The sequence below is a fragment of the Phyllostomus discolor genome, chromosome 14, assembly GCF_004126475.2.
Source record: "Phyllostomus discolor isolate MPI-MPIP mPhyDis1 chromosome 14, mPhyDis1.pri.v3, whole genome shotgun sequence".
In the NCBI taxonomy this organism is placed as follows: domain Eukaryota; kingdom Metazoa; phylum Chordata; class Mammalia; order Chiroptera; family Phyllostomidae; genus Phyllostomus; species Phyllostomus discolor.
Window position 1 is genome coordinate 43,343,515 of NC_040916.2, and position 11,164 is coordinate 43,354,678.

At 48.2% G+C, this 11,164-nt stretch overlaps 1 protein-coding gene across 1 annotated transcript; it reads right to left on the bottom strand.

The window, feature by feature from the left end:
- Positions 1–204: 204 nt before the first annotated feature.
- Positions 205–10,384, bottom strand: REG4 (regenerating family member 4). Its single transcript, XM_028503288.2, has 5 exons — positions 10,214–10,384; positions 7,198–7,295; positions 4,473–4,610; positions 2,353–2,458; positions 205–415 (listed from the first exon to the last, which is right to left on the bottom strand). Exons 1-5 carry the CDS (start codon positions 10,278–10,280, stop codon positions 336–338), a joined length of 489 nt encoding a protein of 162 aa, XP_028359089.1. The 5' UTR covers positions 10,281–10,384; the 3' UTR covers positions 205–335.
- Positions 10,385–11,164: the final 780 nt, after the last annotated feature.

The window sequence follows — 11,164 nt, forward strand, 5'->3', positions numbered from 1 at the left end:
CATCTTCAAACCTGCATCCTTGATGGCTAAACACCCAATTCTTTCGTCAGGGCAGATGTGCGCTTCTAGTCTGTTCGAGCCAAATGGAGGTGGGGAGGGGGAAAGAAGAATATAAAGGACAGTGATTGTGGGGTGAACGTGGGGAGCTAGAACCCACTCCTGCATCAGTGTTGCGGTCTCTGCCTCTGAGCCTGACAAAGTCATTGCAGTAAGAACCTCACCAGCCTTAGGTACTGCGTTTACTCTCTGAGCCAATGATCAGACATGGCCAGTTTGGCCGAGAAGGGAGAGGAAGGGGCTTGTGCAAAGGGCTGGCGGGAATCTCCATTCTTGCTCTACGGTTCGTACGTGGGTTGATACTTGCACAGGAAGTGTTGGTGCTGGTGGCATTCATTGCTATCCCAAGTTAAGAAATCTGTTAAGAAAATAAACAAACATTTTGATGCATCGATTCTATACTGAGCTTAGCAGCATTTTCTGGGTGTTTTGCTTGAAAGCAGAAGTAAGGTGTGATGGTGAATTTTTCGTGTTGACTTGGCTAGGACATGGTGCCATGATTTGCTCAAGTACCAGTCTAGATGTTGCCGTGAAGGTATTTTTAAAAATGTGTGTAGCATTTCAATCAGTAGACTTTGAGTACAGCCCATTACCCACTATAATGTAGATAATCATCCAATCAGTGAAGGAATCTGGAAGGGAAGACCTGGTTTACTCTGGAGGACAACAGGCTCTTGACTGTGAACATGGGTTGATGGGAAAGACCTTTGCCCGAGAACTTTGTCCAGTTGAAATGTCGGATTCCCGGGAGGGACTGCGGGAGGCATCTGGTCCACCACTTCCCTCCAGCTGGTCTGGCCTCCCGCCCTAGAGATTCTCATGTTGTAGGCCCAGTGATCCCTGGAATTTATATTTTTAAAATGTTCCCCAGTAGATTCTTTTGTGCCATTGAGCCTTTCTTCTCATACTTCTACGGCTGCAACTATAGTAGCAACTACAATGTTCACTTTTGCTTGGTTAACTCCAGTGACAAGTGGCTCACTACTTCCTGGGGTAGCCTGTTACATTTTGAACAATGCTTATTGTTCAATTTTTCCCCCTTCGTTCAGATTTTAAAAACCCACATTTTGGTAGCTTCTACCTACAGGTCTTGCTTGTTTCCTTTCATCTGAGCTGCCCTGTGACTTTAACCACAGCCCGTCAGTCTGTATAAGTCCTTCCTTCTTCCGTGATAAAGTGCTCTTATGTCTGAGGGTCTTCCAGGACCTGGTCTCGGAGTTTGCTTTTTCACATCCACCATTCATCCTTTGCTGTTAGAAAGTTTCCTCGCTCTTTTCTGTGCATTTCATTCCTCAGACACAAGTTAACCCTGCTCCACGTCCCTTTCTACCTGAGCCCCAGTCCCCGAGTCCTCAGTCCAGGCCATCCCAGGCCCGCTCTTCGCCTCAGAGGGGAGTTCTGGTGAGGCTGTAACAGCATCGAACCCCACTGGGATGTTTCCTTTGGCATCAAGTCTCCTTTTCATCTTTGCTCTTCTGTGTTCTTGTTTTACACCTGAGACCTCACATATTGCTCACTGGCTGTGTTTCTCAAGTGGGAGTGATTTTGTTCCCCAAGGGGACATTTAACAATGTCTGCAGACCTTTCCAGTTGTAACAACCTGTGTGTGTGTGTGTGTGTGTGTGCGCGTGCGAGTGCGGGTGCTTCTGGCATCCACCAAATGAAGTCAGGGTACGCTAAACCTACCGTGTAGGGGACAAATAGTACTATGTCCAAATGTCCTAGTGCCAAGGTCAAAAACTCTAGTGTATCAGCACACAAAGCCAAGAATGAAGGAAAGGCACGCAAGGGAAATGAGGAGGCTCCAGTGCCGCGTACAGCCTGCAGCTGAGGTTCTGGGCACTGGGTTCTGGAGGTGGAGCTCAGGGAAACCAACGAGAGGGAAGAACCCAGGCCAGGACGAGGTTTCTGGGCTCCTGGGGACCCTCACCATAAAGAAGCCAGAGAAGAGTCACCCATATGTGCTCCCTGTAGCCTGGGTTTCCCGCAATGTGACACATCTCACCCCACCCCGGCACCATGGTATAAAATAGGATTTTAAAATAAATGTATTTAGGAATAAAAGTGAGTGGATATGAAGAAAATGTTAAGTAAATAACTGAACAGCAGATACAGTGACATGGCAGATTGTGAAATGGTCACAAACAACAGAGGATGGTGTACAGTGTTTGTGACAAGGCCACTGTCCTGTAGAACAGAAGAGTTGCTGGTGTGAAATGGGGGGTGGGGGACAAGTGTCTGTTTTTGTGCTTGACAGCAAAAGGGCAGAGGTGAGGGTGCTGCCTTCGAACTCACCGTCTTTGGGGCTTATTTCCGCACAGTGCTTGCTCGCATCCACGGACTTGCCAGACCAGGTTTTGAATGAAAATTCGGTGTCATCGGCCCACCGCCACTGCTGATTCTGCAAGACAGAGGACATGCCAGGGTCAGCCACCCCACCTGGGCCCCTTCCCAACCTACTTTTGATTGTAAAAACTGGGAAAGCACAGGAATGTGTGAGAAGGAAAAATAGAAAGTCACTCTGTAAACACTACTAATCTTTTGATGCATTTATTTCTGGTGTAAACATTTTTGTCTCTCACAATATTTTTATTGTACTAAAAATGTGGTGATCTTTAAAATATATATTCAACTTTGTACCTTGCTTCTTAAACATTTTTTAATAGTAAGGATGTACCATAATTTACCTTAATAATTTCCCTACGGATTGATGTTTATATAGTTTTCAACTTACAATTATTACCAATAGTAGTGCTATACACAACTTTGTTCATAAAGTTGTTTCTGTACCTAAAATTATTTTCTTAGGATAGAATTCCAGAAATAGAATGAATGGTCACAGGGCGTGAATAGCTGGAGGTATTGATGTGCGTTACCAGACTGCCTTCCAAAATAGCTCATGTGGAGGAATTTACATCCCCACCTGCTGGGCAATTTCTCCATAGCCTTGAAAATATTATTTATTAAGACAAAGCAAGAGTTTGATAACATAGGTCATGTTATGTCATGCTAATTTGCATTTCTTTTACAACTAGAGACAATGCACACTTTTTTAAATCCTCACCTGAGGACATTATTTTTTAAAGATTTTATATCTTTTTACAGTGAGGGGAAGGGAGGGAGAAAGAAAGGGAGAGAAACATCAATGTGTGGTTGACTCTCTCACACTCCCAACTGGGGACCTGGCCTGCAACCCAGGCATGTGCCCTGACTGGGAATCAAACTGGTGACTTTTTGATTCACATGCCAGCACTCAATCTAGTGAGCCACATCAGCCAGGGCTCAATGACATTTTTTTTATTGCCATTAGAGAAACAGGAAGGTAGAGAAAAAGAGAGAGAGAGAGAGAGAGAGAGAGAGAGAGAGAGAGAAACACTGATGAGAGAGAGAAACATTGATTGGTTGCCTTTTTGTATGCACTCTGACTAGGGATTGAACCTGCAACCTGGGTATGTGCCTTGACCTGGAATAGAACCTGCCACCACTTGGTTTACGGGACCATACTCCAACTAACTGAGCCACATTGGCCAGGGTCATTGTAACATTTTTTAGAATGCTTATTTGTCACTTACTTTCCTCAGTCATAAATATAAATGGGAGTCATAATTTAAATTTTGTAATTTAATTTTAAAAATTAAATTACAAAAACTATCCAGTGGAAAGAGTGTAAATATTTATTTGGTCTCTGAATGGGAGAGCTCTGGTTGATAGTAGTATAAATACATAAAAAATGGAAACTTAATTGTAAAAAATATCTGTGACATCTGTGGCAGAGTTCGATCAAGAAGCAGCCCGGTGTGCCATCCTGTGCGCCGCGTGTTTGTCTGGGGCAGCTGCAGAAGCCCCGCCGAGCACCCCAGCACTGCAGACCCTCAGAGACCTCGGCAACCAGCCCCAAGGCCTCAGGCGCCACGCCTTCCGGAGAGGTGCTGATGGAGAGGAAAATGAGGGTGTATGCGAAAAGTTAAGGATAGCGCCAGAAACATAACAGCATTTAGGAAAAAGCTTAGCTGGAAGTTTTCAACTGTAAGCCAAGCTCTAATGGAGATTTCATTAGGCTAGGTCCCATAACAGGCCTGCGTGTGTGTTAATATGTACGTATGTACCCGTGCATACTTACACACACGTTTTATTGAAGACTCTGTAAAGCGGACAGTTTTGTGCTCTAAGATTTGGGAGGACTTGAATTAGATAAAAGCCCCGCTAAATGATGCCACTGGATGTCGTATTCTCCACGGAGAGCCAGAGCTGGACTTGACCTTGAGGCCTTGCCCTCTCTCTCAGTTGGAGGCAGGTAACCGAAGGAGACCCGCTACGTGTGCCCCTGGTCAGGAGGCGAGGCGGCCAGTGCCCAGGGAGGGGCTGTCCCTCGGGCTGCCCCCCAGGGGGCAGTGCTGAGCCGAGCCTGGGTTTACCTTCTGTGGGTCGTGCAGGCCGATCCACACGGGCAGGTTCCTTTGGTAGCTGCGTATGACCTTTGCTATGACTTCGGCTTCCTTCGAATCCTGTATAGACGCCAGGTGGGCTCCTTTTCCGAAGGACTGGCACTCGAGCTGTGGGCAAGGAGAAGTGGCCGTGAGGATGCCTGGAGGCGTGGGAGCACAGCCCTCACCTGAGGACCCTGGTCGTGCCAGCCCTCCTGCACTCACAGAGCCCCGCCTCCGCCGGAAGTAGTGACCTAACTCCCCTGGAGACTTCCTGTCCTTCCTGTCACCACGGGAGCGCACACACGGTCACCAGCGTCCGGTCTCAGAGGCAGAGGCAGCTCCAGGCAGCTCGCGCGTGAGCTTTAGGGTCCACGGAGATGCCCGGGGTCCTGGCCTTGCCCCTCCTTACTGCGTGTGACCTTGGTAAGTCGCCTCACCTCCCTGCGGCCCGGTTTCCTCGACTGTAAATGGAGCAAATAATAATGGCCGCCGCACAGGGGATTGTTAGGAGGATACTATGGTTATAGTTGCGCATTATAATACTGCATTTCAAATAAATCTAAGAAATCACTGATTGTAAAATGTGCTATTCTCTAACCAGAAACTTATTGTCCAATGAAACATTTTATAGATATGTATTTTATAGATAGAGATACACGCTTTATTTTATGCTCTTTCGGAGTTGTGTTATGGGATCTGCTGATGTGGTAAAACTTTCATTTAATAACGACACGATTAGCTGTGGTTGCTACTCCAATGCGTGCCTTTAGGATCGTGCTTGGGCCTAGGTGTGGTTACTGTTGGATGACAATTCATGCTCACCTTGCCAGCACTTTACAATTCCCAAATGCCTTCCTACTGGGAATTTCATCTGGCTTTCAAGTGTGTGAGACGTGGAAGCCGGACTACCAGTCGGCATTCAGGAGTGCACCTGGCACAGAAATTCCTGGGACGGAAGAGGAAATGAGCTCGAAGTGTTGAAGGGATATTTTCCCTCCAAGTTCACACTTGGTCGTGACGAAGCTGGAATAGCACTCAGACCTCCGCCTCTGGAGTCCAGGATCAGGTCTACCTATAACCTTCTCACTGGCTCCTTGGTCAGGTCCCAGGAGTCTCAAGAACTAAGATCAGCCATCAACACTGGCAAGAAGTCAAGGAGCCGCAGCAACATGGTGTCCAGAACCTTCTCTGTCCTCTGGTCCTGTATGGTTAACCCTGTCAAACCTTGGTATCAATTCTGCAGACCTTTTTTTTTGGCCTCAAAAACCTAAATTAAGCATCTACCATGTGCCATAGACATTTGGCAAGTTATTTTAACAAATCCTCCTGACACCCCCAAGGGGTAAAAGTGTTATCCCATTTTTTAAATCCTTACCTGAGGACATTTTTTTCATTGCTTTTTGAGAGAGAGAGAAAAAAAAATCAATGTGACAGAGAAACATCAATCGGTTGCCTTCCATACTCCCCAACCTGGGATTGAACCTGCAGCCTTCTGACCTGCAGGATGATGCGCCACCTACTGAGCCACAGAGGCCAGGGCAGTGTTGTCTCATTTCACGGCAAGATATCCTGTGGAGTGCGGTACATCTGTGACTAATGGGCATCAGCTGTGACTTAAACTCGGGTCTACGGGACTCCCACGTCCCCGGAGAGCTTCCTCCTTGTTTTGGCAGAATTAGTGCCGGAATCTCCAGGGACAGGCTTGCATGCACATGCCCTCCCAAGATGTATTTCCTCACGTTGCTTCCCACACACTGAGGAGGAGAAAGTCCATCGCTCTCTGTGAGCTCTTTTTCTTTCACTGGACCTTGTTTGTTTAGTTCACATCAGCTCAGGAAAGTGTTGGGTTCAGGCTGACTTCCCTGGGTTTGCTAGTTACTCTTACTGGAATCTTGGGAGGTCACATATGCTCACGCTGCACTGGAATTTTCTGTTTAAATGTCACAATCTTGCATTCATTCTGTGCTTTTTAAGGCCAGAGAAGTCTTGTATCCTCAGTGGCCATCTCGCCATAAGGGTTCCATCATTGCTGAGTTGCTTATACCAGGGGTTCTGGGGCCACTCTGGACCCAGATCACCCTGTATTTCCCCATGAGGTGCCCCCACAGTCACTTCCGTTAAGCAGCCACAATCCAGAGAGGCAGCAGCACGGACTGCCCATGTGCCTCGGAGGTGACTCAGTTAGCCTGGCTGTTTGGGTATCTTTTACACTGAGGCTCGGTGGGGGGGAAAACAACAGCGGTGCATCAGTACTGGTTGGGCTGTGCAGACTACAAAGCTTTGCCTCTTCCTGCCTCACTTTCTGTCAGGGCTCTGAGGTGGGTGCTCCAGGCCCAGCCACGCCCTGGCTGTCTTTCGGGTGAACCTCCTGCTACAATCCGGTTATTCTTTCTGTAAGCTCCTCAGCTTCTCAGCCTCTGCAGATTGACGCCTGTCTGTCTTTCTTACTGACAGCGATCTCCTGGAGGGTAGGGGCTGCTTCCTGTTCATCCTTACATCTTTGCAGCCCATCAAGGGTCTGGGCACAGAGCTCCATCAATGCTCAAAAAAAATGAGTGACCAGAACACTCAACCCTCTTCTCTCTGTTTCCCCAGCTGGGTGACTTCTCAGGGTGCCAAGCAGGGTCCTTGATTCTGAGTCAAACTCGACCCAGAGCTCAGGGCGGCCCCTTGCTTTGGAGAAGCCAGGCCACTCACAGGCCACATTTCTTACCTCAGCGTCAGACCAGTTCCTCAGCTTCTGGAAGTATCCGTAGCAACTGAGTTTGTGGTAAAACCACCCAGTAGGACAGTTCTGCAGCAGGATGACATCTGCACATAAACCAAAGGCAACGACAAGTTATGACGGTGAAAACAATCCATTTCCCCACTTGGTCCGGTTTACAGGCCGGGATCCCTTGGCTGAAGGGGAGGCTGGGCGTCCTTGAGACAGGACCCTCCAATGCCACAAACATGTCATACCGGATGTGTGTATCCTAGCCTTTCTGGGAGGAAACTATGGCCTTTTACCAGGGTAACCATGTGCCTGGAAAAGGCCACCATCAGATCCGTTGGGGGTTGCTGGGCACTGGCTCTGAACGGATTCTAATCCCAGGAGAGCTGGAGTATAGGAGCAGGGGCTTGCAGTGATGGGCTGACCAGTGGGGCCCAGCTCAGGCCTGCCTCTCAGTGGGCCCAGTGGGTCCCCACGCCCACCCTGCGGTTATTCCTCCACTCAGGGAATGCAGAATTGAACAGACCTGCTCAGCAACAGGCACAACCCCACACTGGTTTTGGATCAAACAGCTATTACTCCAGGCATCACAAGATGTGTGAGGTGCATAACACTGGTAGTTTCAGGCATTACACAAAGGGAGTGTTTGTTTTTTTGTTTTGTTTTGTTTTGTCCAGGAAGACACAGGACAAGTGAAACAGCAACTTGGCTGATGCTTGAGAACAGGTGGGCTCTGAGTCAGTCCTCAGGAGGGGGACGCGCCAGGCAAAGGGGGCGGCTGAGCGGAGGGATACAGGCAGGAACGTGCGAGGTGGGCGCAGGAAGAACACGCACTTGCTCTCCTGGAGTGGAGGGTATCCGCCAGGCAAGTGTGGCGAAAGGGAAGGAGAGTCAGGGCCTAGGACCCAAGGCAGCATGATGGGGGGTGAGGGGGGCAGCAAAGCTCTCCCTCCATGCGATTGGTGACTGGGCCACATCACTGAGTCATTCAGATTGCCTTGTTTAATGACCAGAACCTTCCTGAGAGATGGAGATGCACTGGTACATCCCTACTGCACACAGATAAGAAAATCATCTCAAAGAGGCGAAGGGACCTGCAGAGGTCACTTAGATGGAGGGGAGGTGGGACCTGGGAGCGAGGAAGCGTTCCTCCCGCAGCCTAGGGCCCCCGCCTGACCTCTCGTGGGGCTAGAGCTCCTGCTGCTGCACGCAGGGTCAAGAGCCTTCGGCTGCTAGCATACTGCCTGGGCTGCTAACAGTCTGTTTACCGCTTCTGGATGTGGCCTTGGGGACATCAGTTAACCTCTTCTAGCTTTAGTTTTCTTGTTTGCACAGTGGACTGACAATATATACCTTTCTTGTGGGATTTTGGGAGGATTAAATGGGATAATGCACAGACAGTGATTAGCGTAGATCTGGTGTGTAGTAATTATTCAATAAATAGTAGCTATTTAACCAATTGTAGCTATTAAAATAATCATATCATCATTATAGTCAGTGTAATGTGTGTGCAAATAGTCACTGGATGGCGTGTTTTATTGTCCACAAATCATTGTTCTTCCTCTGTCCACACACTGAGTGAACTGTTTCAGGCGAGGGCTGCTGAGGACCAGGACAAGGAAATCACTGCCAAGACAACAGGGTACTGGTCTTGACTGTCGAGTCTCGGGGGCAGAGAAAGTGCCCTTCTCAGTTCCCCACACTCCCCTTAAAGGCAAGGTTAGACTTTCCCATAAGCCACAACGCAAGGAATACACAGGATGTGTCTTGAGAGTTTCTCCCAAGACAGTAAGAATAAGAAGAAAGTCTTCGTGCAGCTGGCAGGAAGATCTGTAAAAAAGGGATGGATGGATGGACCAGGGGTCTGGCTTCACCTTCTCCAGGAGAGAAACTGGAGAAGTTGGGAGAAATCCCTGAGTGGGGGAGGGGGCTTGTATCTCACACCCCAGGATGCAGCTCGGGCACATTTCAAGCTGCCTTAGGGAAGCCAGAAGCCGGACAACAGGAACTACTTGGCCAGTGGAAGGAGGCTTGCAAGAGGAGCCGGCCAGAGTCTCTCACACTCCAGCAGGCTCAGAGGAGGTGTCGGAGGGTCCAGGTCCCGAGCAGATATGGACAGTTGAGAGAGCTGGGGGCTGGACCACAGACTTCAGCCACGGCCACCCACATGACACCCAAAGAGCCCTGCTTGTCTTTGTGTTCCCTTCCAATTGACCCCCCTCTGGGGGAGGTGCCAGGCCACGTACAGTACTGCACACCCTCAGGAGGCCCTCTTCTCCACAGAAGTGCAGCTTGGCCTCAGTTTCCTCACTTACCCTCCACGGGCAATGCCTAGCGAGGCCACTGGAGATGCCGAGGCACCCAGGACCGGCAGCCAGAGCACCCCATAGTCTTACAGAGTGATCTGGGGCAGGTCTCTCCCCCCCTCATCAATAGGACAGTGCAGTTACACCAGATGAGGCCACATTTCGTTTCCTCCCATTTCAGGTATTCGCTGATAATTAGATTTAGCTCACTCACGCAGTTTTCTTCCTGTTTTCTGCCCTGGTGGATTCTAGGGTTCTCCCCACTTTGTTAACATGTTACGTTACGTGTGATGCTGGGTCTACACCTGTGTAGGAGTTATTTTTCCAACCAAAATCCCCTGTATGTCCACATAGGAAAACAATGCCTAAACATTGGTAGTTCTGATTATAGCTCTCATTTACTGATGGTGAGGCATCAGGTACTGTAAACACATTATCTCTACCTTTCACAATCAACTAAAATGATCATTATAATCTACATGTAGTTGATGATTCAACTATGGCTCACAAACATAGGAAGTTGGAATTGTTTGATTTTAAATTTCTGGCTTTTTAGAAAATAACCATGTCACGTTGTCTTTCATTCCTGCCTCTAACACCTATTTCCTGAAGCGCCTAAGTACTCTGGGGGCGAGGGAGGCTCGCTGCGCCGTGCGAGTTGTGCGAACACTGGCTGTGGGCTCAGTTCCAGCTGAGCGGCTGGTACTCACCCCCCAGGACTCGAGTGCTGGCTGCACAGCTGAGCAGTAGGAGCAGCCACGCGCTTTTGGCAGCCATCTTCCTCTTCCCCTGGGGACAGGCGTGCTTCAGAAACGTCACTGAGAGGATCTCAGAGCCCTCGTCAGCGTTTGCTTGAAGCTCCTGGATTCACCTAGATCTGCAACCTGAACACATTTGCACTGGTGAGACAGACCAGGAATTTAGATGCCAAATCACACGGGGAGAAAAAAAATATTTTCCTGGCTTAACCAATTAGTTTTGAGAACTAATATCAAACTCAGTATTTAGGAGATCGGGCATTTTAAGTTATGAGGTGTTCTCGCCTGCAAGGTCTCTGGGCCAGTGTCCAGGACCTAACTGTAAGTCTGAATGGTTTAAAAGTGACCAAATGGAGGCATTTGGTATGTTGTGGAAAGCTGGCCCCTGCCATTCTCAGAAGGGCCGGCAGAGGGCGTCAGAGGCAAGAATTCTCACAGATGAGGCGGCAATGGGCTTCCTATAGCCAAGTCAATCACGTCAGTCCCAACAGTGAATTATTTGATGTTAGATTCAAAAGTGAATATGTAGTCTAATACCCACATTTTACAGAGGAGAAAACCTGAGGTTGGTGGATCTGAAGTCATTTGCTCATTATCACGCAGCTACAACCAGATTTTCTGACTTCAGCTCAATCCTTTTATACTTAGATGATAACCACATTTTTTAAAAAAGAAAATAATTTGCAGCAAATACTGCCCAAGGAGATATAAACAGGTGTCTACTGGGAATTAGGGGGAAAGTTTGTTTCCTGTTAAAGATATAACCCCTTTATAAAGATATAAAGAAGAAGGCCTTCCTTTCAGCAATGGTTTGTAGTTTTTGTTGTACAAGTCTTCTACCTCCTTGGTTAAATTAAATCCTAAGTATTTTATTCTTTTCATTATGCTATTGTAAATAGATTT

Excerpts from the sequence above, each read along its gene's own strand:
- REG4 (XM_028503288.2), bottom strand. The coding sequence starts at position 10,280 with ATGGCTGCCAAAAGCGCGTGGCTGCTCCTACTGCTCAGCTGTGCAGCC. Across the intron at positions 7,296-10,213 it reads CAGCACTCGAGTCCTGGGGG|ATGTCATCCTGCTGCAGAAC; the intron begins GTGAGTACCAGC and ends GTTTATGTGCAG. Across the intron at positions 416-2,352 it reads GGAAATAAGCCCCAAAGACG|ATTTCTTAACTTGGGATAGC; the intron begins GTGAGTTCGAAG and ends TTTTCTTAACAG.